We start from the raw sequence: 19,357 nt of genomic DNA on the forward strand, positions 1-19,357 counted from the left end.
GGGTGGAAACCTCACAAAAACTTGCAAAAGCAAGAGACCAATTGAATACAAACGCATGGGCCATGCACAAAGTGAATAAGCCGGTAGGACAGTATTCACACCACCAAGAGACTAAAACACAGAGAAACACAGTACAACAAACGTGAAAAAATTCTCTGCTGTAAAAAAATATCTAACAATAAACAGTAAGTGCTAGTAAAAAGATAACAAAACAGGGTATTTAGTTGATACGTTTTGTGAAATACACAATTATACGAAGGAGGAAAAATCTACTTTTATACAGCACCGTCTATCACATAAGAGTTTGACTATTGATACTTGAAGCCATGTTTAACTTTCTTACAGGTTAATATATCTGAAAAAGCAAAGGTGCCTAAACGCCTCAAACTTGAAGAAGTCAATAATGATATGCAGACTCTGTATATTAATTCTGCTGCTGACAGCTTTGAGTTTAAAGCTCTTGTTGAAAGAGAAGGTGTGGTGGAAGGAATCATACGCTACCATCCATTTCTGTACGACAAAGAGACTTACCCAGAGGACCCATACTTCTCATCAAGTAAGTGAATATTTTTCTTTTCTAAACTTTTCATAGTTAACATTTAACTACACTTTAGCTATTCAATTAAGCTTCAGGCATTGCAATGTTAGGAATTCTTGTATTCTTCCTCCTCTTATTTTGCCAACTTCAACCTTGCAACTCCTGGAGGATGTATAATCTAGTAAGAAAACTGCTCAGAAATAGTCTTAATCTCCCACAAAGGAACTGACATTCTGGCAAAGACTGGCTCAAGCTTCCAGCTTGTGGGATCTCACCATCTTTGACTGCTGCTTTCTCATTGAAAGAGAGATCCCACTTTGTCTTCTAACCTAGTGCTGCCATGTACTTCTTGAGGCTGATACCAAATTGTAACATCACTACAGTTTTACTAAAATGTTTGGTGGTTTTGTAGTGGGGAGAACCAAATAATAATAATAAAATTAATATTACTATTAAAATTATTATTTCTATAGCGCCAACATATTCCGTAGCACTTTACATTTTGGAGGGGATTTGTACAGATAATAAAAGACATTACAGCTTAACAATCACTTAAACAATCACTTAACAACTTATTGACAGGCGTGCCTCAACAATCACTAGCTGGAAATATTTTATTGGGCAGTAAGCTGGCATATTTATAAATTTTACTCTGCAACACCAGCTTTGTGCTTATTTCTTGAAAACTCCTTTGAAGTCAAGATTGTCACTGTACACCCATAAATGAATTCCCAGTTCTATGTAATTTTCAAAATGGGGTCATGTGTGGAAATGGCTGTCGGCTGTTCTGGCACCTTATGCTCTGCTGTCCAAAACTCAAATAGTGCACCTTTACTTCAGAACTATGCTGTGTTCCCAAACCATACTCTACCACCACACATGGGCAGTGCTGCATTTTGTTGAACTTGTGTAACAAATTATGGTTACATTTTCGCCTATCTCTACTTACTAATTCTCCAACGCATGAAGACGGAAACTCCCTCGACTTGGTCTTCTCTCGGCTTTGTGCAGTGGATGATTTTGCTAACTCCCCTCTCCCGCTCTCTGACCACAATCTTCTTTCATTCTCTATACAGAACTGCCAGGCTTCTCAGGTCACCCCCACTGTCCAGACTTATAGAAACATACAGGCCATTAACACCCAGAAACTTCTGAAGAACTTGCAGTCTTCATTGGCCCCTATCTCCTCCCTCTCATGTCCTGATTCTGCATTGAAGCATTACAATGAAACAATTCAAAGTGCCCTGGATGAATTTGCACCCCCTATAAATAGAACACCACAACACAGACGGCGACAACCCTGGCACACGGTGCAAACACGTTTCCTGCAGCGGTGCTCCAGGTGCGCCGAACGTCTGTGGAGAAAATCCAATCTACACGAAGATTTCATCCATTTTAAGTTTATGCTTAGAACATACAACACTGCCCTTCACCTCTCCAAACAAACCTATTTCAACACCCTCATCACCTCACTGTCCAATAACCCGAAACGTCTCTTTGACACTTTTCATTCTCTACTCAATCCAAGAGTACAGGCCCCAACCACGGAGCTCCGAGCTGACTATCTGGCCAATTACTTCAAAGAAAAAATTGACCAGATCCGACAGGAAATTATCTCCAAATCCCCTCATACCATGCACTGTCCTCCCTCCCCCACTGCATCTAACTCAGTCTCTGGTTTTGAACCAGTCACAGAAGAAGTAGTAAGCAGGCTCCTTGCATCTTCTCGCCCAACTACTTGCACCAGTGACCCATTTCCGTCACATCTCCTCCAGTCCCTTTCCCCTGCTGTCACCCCTCACCTAACTAAAATATTTAACCTCTCTCTCTCTTCTGGTATTTTTCCCTCCTCATTTAAGCATGCCATCATACATTCACTACTTAAAAAACCATCCCTCGACCAAAACTGTGCCGCTAACTATAGACCTGTCTCTAATCTTCCCTTCATCTCTAAACTCCTGGAACGCCTGGTCCACTCCCGTCTTATCCGCTATCTCTCAGAAAACTCTGTTCTCGACCCTCTCCAATCCGGTTTCCGCTCTTTACACTCCACTGAAACTGTCCTCACTAAAGTCTCTAATGATCTGCTAACAGCTAAATCAAATGGTCATTACTCCATGCTAATTCTCTTGGATCTCTCTGCAGCATTCGACACTGTGGATCATCAGCTCCTCCTCACTATGCTCCATTCCATTGGCCTCAAGGACACCGTTCTCTCCTGGTTCTCCTCCTATCTCTCCGACCGCTCCTTTACTGTTTCTTTTGCCGGTTCCTCCTCCTCTCACCTTCCCCTTACTGTTGGGGTTCCTCAAGGATCGGTTCTAGGCCCCCTCCTCTTCTCCTTGTACACTGCCCCTATTGGTCAAACAATCAGTAGATTTGGTTTCCAGTACCATCTCTATGCTGATGACACCCAATTATACGCTTCTTCTCCTGACATCACGCCAGCCTTTCTAGAAAACACTGGCGATTGTCTAAACGCTGTGTCTAATATCATGTCCTCACTATATCTGAAACTGAACCTGTCAAAGACTGAACTCCTGGTGTTTCCTCCCTCTACTAATGTACCTATACCCGACATTGCTATTTCTGTGTGTGGTTCCACTATTACTCCCCAGCAACATGCCCGCTGTCTTGGGGTCATACTTGATTCCGAGCTTTCCTTTGCCCCCCACATTCGATCACTGGCTCGCTCTTGTCATCTGCACCTCAAAAACATTTCTAGAATTCGACCTTTTCTTACTTTTGACTCTGCAAAAACTCTTACTGTTTCTCTTATTCATTCTCGTCTCGACTATTGTAACTCTCTTCTAATCGGTCTCCCTCTTACCAAACCCTCCCCTCTCCAATCTGTCTTGAATGCTGCAGCCAGGATCATATTCCTCGCCAATCGTTACACCGATGCCTCTACCTTGTGCCAGTCATTACACTGGCTACCCATCCACTCCAGAATTCAGTATAAACTTATTACCCTCACCCACAAAGCCCTCCATGGCTCAGCACCACCCTACATCTCCTCCCTTGTTTCAGTATACCACCCTACCTGCGCCCTCCGTTCTGCTGATGACCTGAGGTTAGTATCCTCAATAGTCAGAACCTCCCACTCCCGTCTCCAAGACTTTACACGTGCGGCGCCAATTCTTTGGAATGCACTTCCCAGGTCAATACGATTAGTCCCCAATCCCCAAAATTTTAAGCGTGTCCTGAAAACGCATTTATTCAGACTGGCCTATCGCCTCAACACATTAACCTAACCTATCCCTGTGTGGCAGAGCCAAAAGTTTTACCATAACCAGGTTCCCAGCATCATGTTCCCACATGCTTTATGCATCCATTAGCCCTCTGTGTCTGTACTGTTACACACTTAACATTATGGCTGGTCCATACAATCAGAGCAACTGTTACCACCCACCTTTCGTGTCTCCCTCTTTCCTCATAGACTGTAAGCTTGCGAGCAGGGCCCTCACTCCTCTGGTTATTTGTTATAATCTACTGTATGTGATTATTGTTATGCTGTAATGTCTATTGTCTGTACAAATCCCCTCTGAAATGTAAAGTGCTGCGGAATATGTCGGCGCTATAAAAATAAAATGTATTATTATTATTATTACTTGTGAAAAAGTAACATCTGGGGCTAAAACAAGATATTAGAGGTACAATCAAGTATTTTTTCACCACTCAATGGTATAAAATTCTGTGAATCACGTCATTGCCTAGATGAATTTCTTGAAGGGTGTAGTTTTTTTTTAAACCCCTTTACAAACTTTGACCTTTCCATAGGTCCAGGTCACTTGGTACTTAACAATCTTGGACGTATGGATACAACCAGGAGATTTTGCTGTCACAGAGGCTGTGCACGCGCGATTGCCACCAGGTCTCAGCTGATTCTGACAGCAGACACTTGCCTCTCAGTGGTAGGAGTGGTGCCAGCACTGCACCCAGCACTTTAACCCACTAAATGCTGTGATTGCAGCATTTTGCTTGTAAGCAGAGGGAAGAGAGCCCCACTGCCCTTGGCTCAGCCCCTGCTGGGGCATGATTGTTGCCATGGAGACCCGATGTCGTTATGACTACATTCAGTTCTCCATGCACTAGCAAGTTAGTTAGATCATGCACAGTGCATGATCTAACTAACTTGTGTCTGCAGGGCTGACAAGTTATAAGATATAGCAATTCTCCTGCATTTCTATGTTTTAAAACAATGATCAGACTGCAGAAAGTCAATACGCCATGCCGCACAGCTAGGTCAATCAATGTGCCCAATCTGCAGACCTGAACCAAATTGCAAACCTCTGGAATGTAATCAAGAGGAAGATGGATAGTCTCAAGTCATCAAACAAAGAACTGCTTAAATTTTTGTACCATGAGTGGCATAATGAAAAATAAAAAAGGAGAGAAACCAGCGCTGCCTATGGTCAGAACGCAATTCATAAAGTGCGTATGCACGTATTGATTTCTAACTGTACTTTAATATGAGACATTTAGCAAACAATTGATCAATTCTTTGAGCCACCCCGCCACGCCAAGGCATTCTCATATGGGGCAGTCCTACTCTACGTTTTTTATTTTCGCTGTGCCATTACGGCCTCCTAAATGTATTAAAAGCAAGACTGTATTAAATGGAAAATGTACCTGAAGTGTTTCTGAATCACTTCCATGGTGCCAGAAAGGCATAAGGTCACCCAAAAGCAGTGTGGAAGACTGGAGGAAAGCATGCCAAGACGCATGAAAGCTATGATTAAAAATCATGGGTATTCCACAAAATATTGATTTCTGAACTCTTCCTGAGTTAAAACATTAGTTTTGTTGTTTCTAAATGATTATGAACTTGTTTTCTTAGCATTATTTGAGGTCTGCAAGCACTGCATTTTTTTGTCATTTAAACCGTTTCTCATTTTCTGAAAATAAATACAAAATTTAGTGCTTGGAAATTTGGAGACATGTTGTCAGTAGTTTATAGAATAAAAGAGAAATTTACATTTTACTCAAAAATATACCCATAAAGAGAAAAATCAGACTGAAAATTTTGCAGTGGTCTCTTAATTTTTCCCAGAGCTGTATATTGTTTTTTTTATTTTTTATTTTTTTAAATATTTTTAGTCGTTTTATTATTTTTTTTTTTTTTTTTACTTTTATCTAACTTTTTTAATTTGTCCCACTATGGGACTGCCATTTTTTGCAGGCTCATCACTTCTATAGCATGGAAATGAAGCAGTATACCCATGCTATAGAAACTGTCAGCTCTGCACTGACAGGGAGATTTGCTGATCATGCACTTCGTATGGTCAGCAAGTTTCCTGAGGCTATGTGCACACGTTGCGGATTCTGCTACGTTTCCGCAGTGGTTTTGGCCCTGCGGAAACGCAGCAGTTCCGCAGACATGGTACAGTACCATGTTAGCCTATGCAATTTCAAAACCGCTGTGCTCACGCTGCGTTTTTTTCCGCGCGGTTTTGCTGCGGTTTTTTCCGCGCGGTTTTGCTGCGGTTTACAAACCGCAGCATGTCATTTGTTTGGGTGTGTTCCGCAGCGGTTTAACACCTTTAACATAGTAGAGGTGTAAAACCTCAGGCTAATCCGCAGGTCACTTTACCTGCGGTTTTACCTGCGGATCCACGCGGAAACACCCGCAGGTGAATCTGCAGCATGTGCACATAGCCTAAGTCTGGTGACCTGGATATTGTCAACTCTCTGCTGGTTTCTGGAATGCTGTGATCGTGTTCAATTGCAGCATTTCGGGGGTTAAAGTGGCGGGAGTGGTCTGTGACTGCTCCTGTCACTTAGTGCCGGGTTTCAGCTGTCAGAATCAGCTGACACCCGGTGGTGGTTGCCCGCACACACCCTGTGTGTGGGCAATCGCGATAACGTAATGATTAGTGATGAGCTAGTATACTCGTTGCTCGGGTGTCCTCCAAGTATTTTGTAGTGCTCGGAGATTTAGTTTTCGTTGCTGGAGCTGCAAGATTTGCGGCTGCTAGCTAGGCTGAATACCTGAGGGGATTGCCTAACAAACAGGCATTCCACACATGTATTCAAGCTGTCTAGCAGTCGCAAATCATGCAGCTGAGGCGATGAAAACTAAATCGCTGAGCAAGCCAAAATACTCAGAGACCACCTGAGCATGCTCAGGGAAATCCGAGCAACGAGTATACTCGCTCATCACTAGTAATGATCCAACTCTGGTCAGATAGGCCCAGGGCACATGGACGGATCATTACGTCCGATGTCAAAAAGGGGTTAATGGCTAACTGAAAAGATGGTTACAAATGGACTACTCAGGCATAGTATAACACAAAACCTGAGGAAAGTTTTTCTGACATTCATTTAGATGTTCAGGTTCATGGTATCAATTAAGAAAGATAAGTGGGAAAGGAATTATAACTTCTCCCCCCCCCCCCTTTTTATCCCCTGTAGGAAAACAAAGTATCCTTGGTGTTATCATGAAGGATACATTACCAATAGTCTTTTTCCTTCAAATGACAGTATGGTCCACATATTCCTTGGCAAGGATGCTTTAGAATGTCATTGCTGGGCCAGCTATTGCGGGAGCAGGGAGCCGTCTGGACCACCCATAGTGAAGGCAAAGATGATTTATTACCTTTCCCAAATTACTGATCACTGTATATACAGTGCTAAACAAGGCTGTTAATACAGTTTAGGAAGATCTAGCAAGCTTCCTTCTCCTCTTCAAATGATCATGTCATCGCTGTGTGCCTGGAGTGAGCAGGAGCTGCTGGGTCTTAAAAGATCAGCTTTAGGGTATGTGCACACGTTGCGGTTTTTGATGCGTTTCTGCAGCGTTTTTGGACTTGCGATATAGCATCAAATCCGCAGTGCAGAGTGCACACAATGTTGGTGAATGGGAAATCCAAAAACGCTGTGCACATGCTACGGAAAAAAACGCACAGATTCGCAGCGTTTTTTTTTTCCACAGCATGTCAATTCTTTGTGCGGAACTGCAGTGTTTCTACACACATTGACTTGTATTGAGTCGGGCACTTCTGCAGCAAAAAGGCAGGTCTAAAAAAAATCTGCGGTTTTGCTGCGGATGAAACTGCAGATCGGGAGGAGGGGAGTGTGGGCGGTGACTGTGTGCGTGTATGATGTGTGGGCGGTGACTATGTGCGTGTATGATGTGTGGGCGGTGACTATGTGCGTGTATGGTGTATGCAGGCTGTGTGTGTGCGCGTGTGTGGCGGGGGTCTTCCGGGGGGTCGGCAGGGCTGTGTGTGTATGCAGGCATCGTCCGATGGGACTAGAAATCCCATCCGGCTATGCCTGCTACAGTGACAGTGATAGACACATTAGCCAATGATGGGACTGTAGTAGTCCCATCATCCGGCTAATCTGTTGAGTTAAAAAAAAAAACAACAAAAAACATACACACATATATAGTTCATACACCCCATCTACTCCTAATACCCGAAGCCCTCGTTCACCTGAAAAAAAATTTAAATAATAAACCAACAATATACTCCCTGTGTCCGACGTAATCCAGTTAATACGATTGTCCCAGGACGATCTCCCGTGGAGAGCTGTCACATCAGCTGATGCGGCCGCTCTCCAGGGGCTCCGGTGATAAAATGACGGAGATAATCCTCCGTATTTTATCACTCCGACGCCGAAAGGTCACCTAAGTTCACCTGTCACTTTGTGGCACTACAGTATGAGAATTTTCTCACGTGGTAGTGCCGTAAAGCGAGAGGCTTATCTCCGATGACACACTGCGGGAGGGGTATTTCTGGTCAGTGTGTCATCGGAGGCCTATAGGGGAGATCGTCATGGGACAATCGTTTTTAATGGGATTACGTCGGACAGTGCGTATATTGTTGGTTTGTTTTTTTAAATTTTTTTTACAGGAGATGGTGGCTTCAAATGGATTTAGGCGTCCCATAAAAATTATGAAAAACTGTTTTATTTCATTAAAATACTTTATTCTTGTGGGTTTTTTTAACCCTTTCTTGCAATAAGATTAATAATGGAGAGGCGTCTTATTGACGCCTCTCCATTATTAACCGGTCTTAATGTCACCTTACAATAGCAAAGTGACATTAACCCCTTATTACCCCATATGCCACAGCTACACGGCAGTGGTAATAGAGTGGCTAAATGCCAGAATTGGCGCTTCGTACAGATGCGCCATTTCTGGGGAGGCTACGGGCTGGTTTGTAGCGGGGGGGAGGGGGGCAATATCCATGGCCCCTTTAGGCTATGAATATTAGCCTGCAGCTGACTGCGTAGCCTTTCTGGCTATAAAATATAGGGGTCCCTACGTCATTAATTTTTTTTGGGGGGTCCCCCCTATTTTTTGAGCCAGTAAAGGCTATGCAGATAGCTGCAGGCTGATATTCATAGCCTGGGATCCATAGCCTGGGATCCATGGGTATTGCCCTCTTCCCAGGCTACAAATATTGGCCCCCGGCCATCGGCTTTCCCTCTCTGGCGCAGAAAATTGCGCGGGAGCCCACTCCATTTTTTTCCCGTATTTTTCCAAAATTAAACATATTCATTAATAAACATAAGCCGTGCTATTATTTATCTATCAATATCTATCCATAGATATATCCATGGGTAGATATGGATATATCTATAGATAGATAGATAATCGATAGATGTATCTATAGATAGATAGATAGATATGGCTATATCTGTTGATATATCTATCTATAGATTTATCTATGGATTATGTGTCTATAGATATATCTATCAATATATCCATCTACTATAGATATATCCATCTATCTATAGGAGTGTGGGTTGGACAAATGTAAAATAGGAGGTTGGACCAGAAATTACATCGCAAATCATTTTTGTTTGTTTGTTAAATAACCTATATTTAGCTTGCAAAAACGCATATAATCCGCATACAAAAAGCATGAAAATCCGCATCAAAAACGCACGAAAAACACGTGGATTTTTACCTGCATTTTCTGCCAAGAGGTGCAAATTATGTGCATAAAATTCTGCATGCAAATCTGCAACATGTGCACATACCCTTACAGTACAGAGAGAAGACTGAATTTGCCCTGTATGGGCATATGCACATGTTGAGTAAAATTTCTGAATCATTTGTTTCTACCCCTGACGCTGATGTGAACTAAAAGGAAACTTAAAAAAAAAAACAACACAATTTATATCGTGTATAGAAATAATAACATAGAGGGGGACACCATATGGTAAGTATTTTAGTAGCCATTTAGGTAGTATTTAAAAAAAAAAAAAATAACTGTGAAAAAACGCACACATTTACATAATACTTCTAGGGACCCACCACTGAGATGTATTATGACATACAATAACCATTGGAGGAGAATCAGAGAAATCATGGATAAACACTGGCCTGTGTTGCAAACAGATACTACACTGAAAAAGGGTCTTACCAGATAGACCCCTCCTCACGGCAAGGAGGGGGAAAAAATCTTAAAGATTTTCTTGTGAGAAGTCACTATGTGGCTAAACCAACAAATCCATTCGGTGCGGGGCCTCAAAGATGGGGATGTTATCCTTGTGGTTCTTGCATGACTTGCAACAACCTTTACCACGGCAGATGGCAGTAGGGACTACCGAATCACTAGTTACATATCCTGTAGTACCACTAATTTGGTGTACTACGCAAATTGTACTTGTAATTTAATTTATGTAGGTCTAACCTCTTGAGAGCTTCTTATCAGGGTTAGGGAGCACGTAAGGGGCATTAAGGCAGCGAAGGATATTATTGATATCACCACTCTCAAAACTATCCCGCGGCACTTAAGGCAATTTCATAATTGCAGTCCACGTACACTCAAGATTCGAGGCATTGATAGAGTGCACTTTGGAATTAGAGGTGGTGATCTAAAAAAAATGCTAGCCCAGCTTGACTGCCGCTGGATTGTTTCCTTGGGCTCCATGGCACCTCATGGACTCAATGGAAAACTTTCATTCCCTCCCTTTCTGTGAGCTCACCTATCCCCCGATGCAGGCGTGATGTCAGTGTTTGGATAGATAGAATGAGAAAAATGGTTATGGGATGTCCTTCTACATTATTCTTTTTGTCTGTTTTGGTGTCTTTTCTCTTTTTAATATTGCGGTTTTTTTAATTCATTATTTTTAGAACATAATGGCATGATATGTTTCGGATGTGCGCTTTATGTATCCATCGATCATTGGGGCTCTGTATTGATCTTCTGGACTTTTTTGGGCTTAACACTGTGAATATTGACATGGAAAAATGAGCCAGCATAATATTCGTGTTCGCCTCCAGGAAATGGAACATGCAATATATTTATCATTATAAATCTGGAGACGGAATAAGGAGGAAGGACTTTTTATATCTAATATTTATTTATTGATATATAATATGTTTATGTTCCCATTTTTGTTCATATGTGTATGTCTTTCCCCTTATTTTTGCTCATACATGTGCCAGTTTTTTATAAAAAAAAAAAGACCACCGTTAGATATGTAGTCCTATAGAGCTATAATGTACTTATAGATTGATATGGGGCCTTGGGAAGCAGCTCTGATATGGCAGTCTGTGTTAAACTGTAATTTTACTTTTAGTTCTCAATTGTTCTTCAGATTTGCGGTGCACCTTTTTCCCTTTCTTTGGCCAGTATCAAAGATGGCCGCCGCGGTGTGCGCATGCGCGGTTGACTCATGGCTTTGTGGGCGTCCCTGAAGGCGTCTTAACGGTCTGAGGCGGGTCTATAACGTCAGGAGAACAGCGTTCTCTCCCCCCGCAGACTGAGGGTACGTGCACACGCTGCGGAATCCGCTGCGGATTAATCCGCACGGATTTTGCAAAAACCGCAGATAATCCGCAGGTCCAAAGACCTGCGGATTATCTGCGGTTTGGTCCTGCGGATTCACTATCTCCACAATGGTGGAGATAGGAACCCGCAGCGGTTTCCGCAGAAAGAATTGACATGCAATTCTTTCTGCGGATTCAAAACCGCAGCAAATCCGCGCGGTTTTTTCCGCAGCGTCGGCACAGCGTTTTTTGTTTTTCCATTCAAATGAATGGTACTGTACACCGCAGCTAAAACTGCTGCGTGTCCGCAGCGGCCAAAACCGCTGCGGAAACGCAGCGGAATCCGCAGCGTGTGCACACAGCCTGAGACGGCCGGACGTGACGTACCTGCAGCTATGGGTGTGCCTCCCATGCGCCCTTCTGAGCGGCGGTAATCATAGCCAGCTGTGATGGATGTTACAAAACCCTAAGCATTTAGCAGCAACACACACAAGCCCCCCGACGAAGCCCAGCGCGAAACTTGCGCTGGGGCTTGGGACCTGACATACAGCTGATGTACGCCCCACAATGGTAAGCGTGGTCACCATAGCACCTTCTTTATTTCTCTGCACTGAGCACTTTAACCCTTGCCATACATCTTTGTGCTTTGCACAGTATCCACATGATTGAATGTTGTCTTGTATCCCATCATCAGGGTTTTGACTGAGGGAACTATGGCACAAAAATCTTTTAATGAGTCAACTATTGTGCTAAGGGATTTGTTGGTCGTTTTGTGGACCAAGGCATTATACTTTACTGACGCTGTTGTCTGTCCTCTTTTTGTGTCATCTCTGCCACCTGATCATATTGTTGTATTTTTAATACACTTGATTTTCTTATGTATATGTTTCAATAAAGAGTGTACATATTTTTTCACTAATATTACTTGTTTGAGTCTGAATTTTGGGCATTATACTCCAGAGTTCGATGTAGGTTTATACAATTTATATTCTGTATAGAAATAATAACAGGGGGACACCATATGGTAAGTATTTTAGTAGCCATTTAGGTAGTATTTAAAAAAAAAAAAAAAAAAAAAAGAAGAAAAACTGTGAATAAACGCACACATTTACATCTTCTGGCTATATCATCAAAAAGAAAGCAATATGAATATAAAAATGTTAAAACCATATTTACGAAACAATTATGAAAACGAGACTGGTCATGAACTATTTAAGGTAATTTTTTTAAATTTATACCTGTTTAATGTTGAAAGCAAAGTATGCATGAACTTTTCCTGAATGTTAACTGTATGTTGAAATATTTTAGGAGATAATGAAGACATTCATGACGTTGATGATGATGATTGCTTCATTGTGCAAAAAGAAGCTAGGGGGAAGAGACCAATCTTTGAATGTTTCTGGAATGGAAGACTGATTCCTTATACTACAATCCAAGAGTAAGGCTTGTGATAAATTTGAGATAGTAGAACGGTACAATGCAGAAAATGTGAATCACTCATTAGTTTTGCTTGTCAACAATAATTGCAATACAACAAGTTATTAGCTATGTTTTACCTTAATAGGAGTAATACAGTATATACTCGTGTATAAGCCGATTTTTTTCAGCACAATTTTTTGTGTGCTAAAAACGCCCCCCCTCGGCTTATTTTATTATTATTATTATTATTTATTTATATAGCGCCATTAATTCCATGGTGCTGTACATGAGAAGGGGTTACATACAAAGTTATAGACATCGTTAACAGTAACCAAATTTACAATGACAGACTGGTACAGAGGGGAGAGGACCCTGTCCTTGCGGACTTACATTCTACGGGATAGTGGGGAAGAGACAGAAGGTTGGGGGTCCAGCAGCTCTGGTGGTGATGAGGCGGCAGCTCTGGTGGTGGTGAGGCGGCAGAATGGTTATTGCAGGCTGTAAGCTTTCCTGAAAAGATAGGTTTTCAGATTCTGTTTGAAGGATCCGAGGGTGGTGGATAATCGGACGTGTTGAGGCACGGAATTCCAGAGGATAGGGGATATTCGGGAGAAATCTTGGAGGCAGTTGTGTGAGGAACGAATAAGTGTGGAGGAGAGTAGGAGGTCTTGTGAGGATCGAAGATTACGTGAGGGAAGATATTGGGAGATTAGTTCAGAGATATAGGGAGGGGACAGGTTGTGGATGGCTTTGTAGGTCAGTGTTCGTAGTTTGAACTGGATTCGTTGGTGAATTGGGAGCCAGTGGAGGGATTTGCAGAGGGCAGAGACAGGGGAGTAGCGAGGAGAGAGGTGGATTAGTCGGGCAGCAGAGTTGAGGACAGACTGGCGTGGTGCAAGAGAGTTAGCAGTGAGGCCAGAGGAGAGTTCTGGAAATATTTTGATTTGGAGGCGACAGGAAGTGGCAAGAGTTTGGACGTGTGGTTTGAAGGACAGGGCAGAGTCGAGAGTTACTCCAAGGCAGCGGATTTCAGATGCGGGAGAGAGTGTGATGCCGTTTACCATAATAGATAGATTGGGGAGGAAAGATAATGAGTTCAATTTTGTCCACATTGAGTTTTAGGAAGCGTGAGGTGAAAAAGGCGGATATGGCTGATAGACACTCCGGGATTCTGGACAGCAGAGAGGTGACATCTGGGCCAGAGAGGTAGATCTGAGTGTCATCCGCATACAGGTGGTACTGGAAGCCATGGGACTTTGAGTTGTCCTAGGCCAAGAGTATAGATGGGAAAAAAGTAGGGGCCCCAGGACAGATCCTTGGGGGACTTCAACAGAGAGAGGGCGAGATGAGAAGGTAGTGTGGGAGTGGGAAACGCTGAATGTGCTGTCAGAAAGGTATGAGGAAATCCAGGACAGGGCAAGGTCTTTGATGCCAAGGGAAGAAAGAATCTGTAGCAGTAGGCAGTGGTCAACTGTGTCAAAGGCAGAGGACAGGTCGAGAAGGAGGAGGATGGAGAACTGTCTGTTAGCTTTGGCTGTGAGTAAGGGTGGTTTCTCATTAGCGTTTCAGGGCGCAGCGACGGCCTGCGCACGGCCGCCACTAAGCTCCGTCCTCTGCCGCGCCTCCTCCAGTAGCTCCGCATCTGGGCGCATGAGGCTGCATGTGTCCTGCGTCCCCTATCTTTATCACTGGGGATGCAGGCTGTGCGCAGTATGCTTTTGGCGGCGCATGTGGCCTTTTGACGGTGCGCCGACCAGCGCCAAATGCAACCTGTTGCAATTTGGTTGCGCTCGGCGCACTGTCAAGAGGACGCATGCACTGCCAAACGCATACAGCGCATGGCCTGCGTCCCCAGTGATAAAGATAGGGGACGCATGCAGCGTCATGCGCCCGTAGGCGGAGCTACCGGAGGAGGCACGGCAGGGGCGGGGCTTAACCACCCTTTAATTAGTAATTTTGGTCAGGGCATTTTCAGTGGAGTGGTGGGGGCGGAAGCTGGATTGGAGGATGTCAAGGAGGGAGTTAGATGAGAGGTGGGAGGAAAGTTGAGCATGGACATGCTGTTCAAGGAGTTTGGAAGCAAACGGGAGCAGTGATATGGGGCGGTGGCTGGGCATAGCATTTTGGTCAAGGTTTGATTTTTTGAGGATGTGCGTTATGGTGGCATGTTTGAAAGCAGAGGGGAAGGTAGCAGAAGATAGGGATAGGTTAAAGACATGGGTTAGGGCTGGAATGATCATGTTAGTGAGGTTGGGGAGCAGGTGGGAAGGGATGGGATCAAGTGCACAGGTCATTGTCAGAAAGCCAGCGGCAGAGCAGGAGCCGGCGGCTGTGGCTAAAGCCTGTGCCGCTGCTAAATAGCGCCTACAGTAACAGCTGCAGCCTCCATCTTCCAGAAGACATCATACTCGCCCTCTTCCGCGCCGTTGCTGTATCTTCATTGGTCCCGGCTCTGGCAGCTCTTCCTGTGCTGAGCGATCACGTGGCGATCAAATGACACCATTCAAAAAACCTCAAGGTACTCAAAACCCCACATTCAAGAAGTTTTATTAACTCTTTAGGTGGTTCACAGAAATTTTTGAAATGTGGAAAAATAATATAAAAAATATACATTTACTTTTCTTTCAAAAAATTTTTGCTTTTAGACCTATTTTTTTTTTTTTTCTTTCGCAAGGGAAACAGGAGATAATGGACCATTCATTTTGTTGTGCAATTTCTCCTGAGCTTGCCAATACCCAATAAGTGTTGGAAGTCTACTGTTTGGGCACACGGAAGGGCTCGAATGGGAAGGAGCACCATTTCATTTTTTTGAATGTAAAATTTACTGGCATAATTAGCAGTCGCCATGTCGCGTTTGGAGAGCCCCTGATGTGCCTAAACAGTGGAAACTCCCCACAAGTGACACCAGTTTGGAAATTAGACCCCTTAGGAAACTTATCTAGATGTGTATTGGGCACCTTGAACTCCCAGGTGCTTCATAGAAGTTGATAACGTTAAGCTGTGAAAAAAAAAAAAACACTTCCTAAATAAATCGTTTTTAGCTCCATATTTTGCATTTTCATAAGGGTAACAGGAGATATTGTCCATACAGTATGTCGTGCAATTGCTCCTGAGTACACTGATACCCCATATGTGGGGGAATACTTCTGTTTGGGTGCACAGCAGGGCTTGGAAGGGAAGGAGCGCCTTTGTAAAATTTACTGGAATAATTAGCTGATGGCATGTAGCGTTTGGAGATCCCCTGATGTGCCTAAACAGTAGAAACCCTTCTCAAATGACCACATTTTGGAAATTATACCCCTTTGGGAATTTATCTACAGATGTAGTGACAATGTTGACTCCATGGGTGTTTTCCAGAAACACGCAGCAGGGGATGTTGCTGAGTGAAAATTGCTAACTGCCGTTGTAGCGACTAGTGCATTATGCCCATTTCATGCTTCTGGAGACACGCACCTGTAAATTAGGCTGGCTCATCACTACAGACATGTGGGCGATATATGTGGTTTAGGCACACTCGGGCTCAGAAGGGAGGGGTCATTTGGATTTCAGAATGCAGAATTTTCTGAATTTCTTTTGGGGAGCATGAAGCCATTTAGCTTTTCCAGAGCCTTTGTGCTACGAATAAGGTGGAAGACCACCTATATTTCTGTTAACAGATCAAAGACCTGAGTGGGGACTTGCTTTTTTTGTGGATTGAGTTGACGCTTTTATTGGGAACATTTTTCTTATCATTAGGGACCACATTTATCCGTCGCTCTACACTTAGCACTTTGTGGTTTCCATCTAAATCTCTGACATGACAGATGAAACCCCCAAGGGATCCATTCACTATAATGAGGCAGCAGACTTACTCTGGTGCACTTCTGAAAAGGACACCACTAAACAGAGGCCAGACGGAGTCCAAAGTGTGGCCGATGGAACTTTTATGCAATCCTAAAAAGGACACCGCCAGATCACAGGTCCTATGGCGCCCACAGTGCCTCCATCTGCCTCATTATTGGGAATCTTCTATTTTGAATCATATATTTCAGAGATTTACACAGAAACCCCAGTGTAAGTGCTCAGAGCAGAGTGCAGGATAAATGTGCGCCGAGCCTTATTGCGATTTTTGTGAGACGGAATGAAAAAAATCAACAACATGTGAAGAATTGGTTTTATTTATTATGTATTTTTATGCCTTTCCTTGTGCTGTATAAGTGATTAGGAAACTTTATTCTTCGGGTTGGTGCGTTTACAGTGATGAGATTTATATTGGGTTTTTATGTTTGACAGCTGTCACACACTAAAAGATTCTTTTTATTGTGAAAACTAGTTTTTGCATCACCATATTTTGAGAGCTATAATTTTTTCATATTTCGGGCGACAGTCATGTGATGGCTTGTGTTTTTGCATGAAGAGCTGATGTTTTTATTGGTACCATTTTCAGGCACATAACATTTTTTGATCGCTTTCTATTCTAATTTTCGGACTGAACAATGAAGAATGAACAAAAATCAGCAATTCAGGAATTGCTTTTTGTTTTTCTTTTATACAGTTTCGTGTTTGGTAAAATTGATAATACTGCTTTATTCTTCGGGTTGGTACGATTACAGCGATACCTCATTTATATCTTTTTTTTTTTTTTTTATTTTATGTTTTGATGCTTTTACACAATAAAAATTATTTAACAGAAAAAATAATTATTTTTGCATCTCTTTTTTGTGAAAGCTATAACTTTATTTTTCTGCTGATGGAGCTTTGTTTTTTGCTGGACAAGATGACGTTTTCAGCGGTACCATTTTTAATTACATATGTGTTTTTGATCGCGTTTTTATTGCACTTTTTATGTTCGGCGGTATGATAAAGCATTGTTTTTTGCCTCGTTAATTTTTTTTACTGTTTTCACTGAAGGGGTTAACTAGTGGGATAGTGTGATAGAGCGGGTCGATACGGCCGCGGTGATACCAAATATATGTACTTTTATTGTTTTTTATTTACATAAATTTATTTATTGGAAAAATATTTATTTTGTATTTTTTTCTTTATTTAGGAATTTTTTAAAAAAATATTTTTACTTAGCAGTTGTTTTTTTTTTACCTTTTTACATTGTCCCAGGATGGGACATCACTGTATAATGTCAGATCGCTGATCTTATCCTTTTCACTACTTAGTATCAGATCAGCAATCTGACAGGCAGGAGAGGAAGCATGCCAGCACCTGCTCTCGGCAGGCGCTCACAAGCCACCTGCTTGGAGGAACCGAAAGGACCCCGCCGCCATCTTGGCCATCAGGACCCAAAGATATCGAAGTATACCTTAAACACCCAAAAATGTCTCTATCTAGTGGTTCTCCCAGAGTTATCACTTTATAGGTGTTTCTTCTAATAGTAGCTGCTCTTGATTCCAAGACTGTTGGTCGAAAACAAGTTTTAACCACTTCATGACAAAGCCTATTTTGACCTTAATGACCAGGCCATTTTTCGCAATTCTGACCAGTGTGTCTTTATGAGGTAATAACTCAGGAACGCTTCAACGGATCCTAGCGATTCTGAGATTGTTTTTTCGTAACATATTGGGCTTCATGTTAGTGGTAAATTTAGATCGATAATTTTTACATTTATTTGTGAAAAAATCAGAAATTTGGTAAATATTTAGAAATTTTCAAATTTTGAATTTTTATTCTGTTAAACCAGAGAGTTATGTGACACAAAGTGGTTACTAAATAACATTTCCCACGTCTACTTTACATCAGCACAATTTTGGAAACAATTTTTTTTTTTTTTGTTAGGAAGTTATAAGGGTTAAATGTTGACCAGTGATTTCTCATTTTTACAACAAAATTTACAAAACCATATTTTTTAGGGACCACCTCACATTTGAAGTCACTTTGAGGGGTCTATATGTGGCAGAAAATACCCAAAAGTGACACCATTCTAAAAACTGCACCCATCAAGCTACTCAAAACTACATTCTAGAAGATTATTAACCCTTCAGGTGTTTCGCAGGAACTAAAGCAACGTGGAAAGAAAAAATGGACATTTTAATTTTTACAACAAAAATTTTCTTTTAGCATCAATTTTTTCATTTTTACATGGGTAACAGGATAAAATGGATCCTAAAATTTGTTGGGCAATTTCTCCTAAGTACAACGATACCTCATATGTGGTCATAAACCACTGTTTGGGCGCACGGCAGGGCTCAGAAGGGAAGCAGCGCCATTTGACTTTTTGAATGTAAAACATGCTGGAATATTTAGCGGTTGCCATGTCGCGTTTGGAGAGCCCCTGTGTGCCTAAACTTTGGAACTCCCCCACAAGTGACCCCATTTTGGAAACTAGACCCCCCAAGGAACTTATCTACATGCATAGTGATCACTTTGAACCCCCCCAGGTGCTTCACAAATTGATCGGTAAAAAAAAAAAGTACTTTTTTTCACAAAAATTTTCTTTTAGCCTCAGTTTTTTCATTTTCACATGGGCAACAGGATAAAATGGATCCTAAAATTTGTTGGGCAATTTCTCCTGAGTGCACAGATACCTCATATGTGGTCATAAACCACTGTTTGGGCACACGGCAGGGTCCGGAAGGGAAGGAGCGCTATTTGACTTTTTGAATCGAAAATTAGCTCCAATCGTTATCGGACACCATGTCGCGTTTGGAGAGCCCCTGTGCACCTAAACATTGGGGCTC

The 19,357-nt window shown here is 42.4% G+C and overlaps 1 protein-coding gene across 3 annotated transcripts in view; it reads left to right on the top strand.

Annotated features, from left to right (window-relative positions):
* The window catches only part of SMCHD1 (structural maintenance of chromosomes flexible hinge domain containing 1), a 636,391-nt gene that overhangs the window by 195,113 nt on the left and 421,921 nt on the right, over positions 1-19,357 (top strand). For all 3 annotated transcript variants that reach the window (XM_073550884.1, XM_073550885.1, XM_073550886.1), the window contains 2 exons: positions 346-556; positions 12,579-12,708. In XM_073550884.1, the coding sequence (XP_073406985.1) occupies positions 346-556; positions 12,579-12,708 (341 nt within the window). The remainder of the gene's footprint in view (positions 1-345; positions 557-12,578; positions 12,709-19,357) is intronic.

This window comes from Dendrobates tinctorius, unplaced genomic scaffold, assembly GCF_039654945.1.
Source record: "Dendrobates tinctorius isolate UK_male_01 unplaced genomic scaffold, ASM3965494v1 ptg000171l, whole genome shotgun sequence".
NCBI classification, from domain to species: domain Eukaryota; kingdom Metazoa; phylum Chordata; class Amphibia; order Anura; family Dendrobatidae; genus Dendrobates; species Dendrobates tinctorius.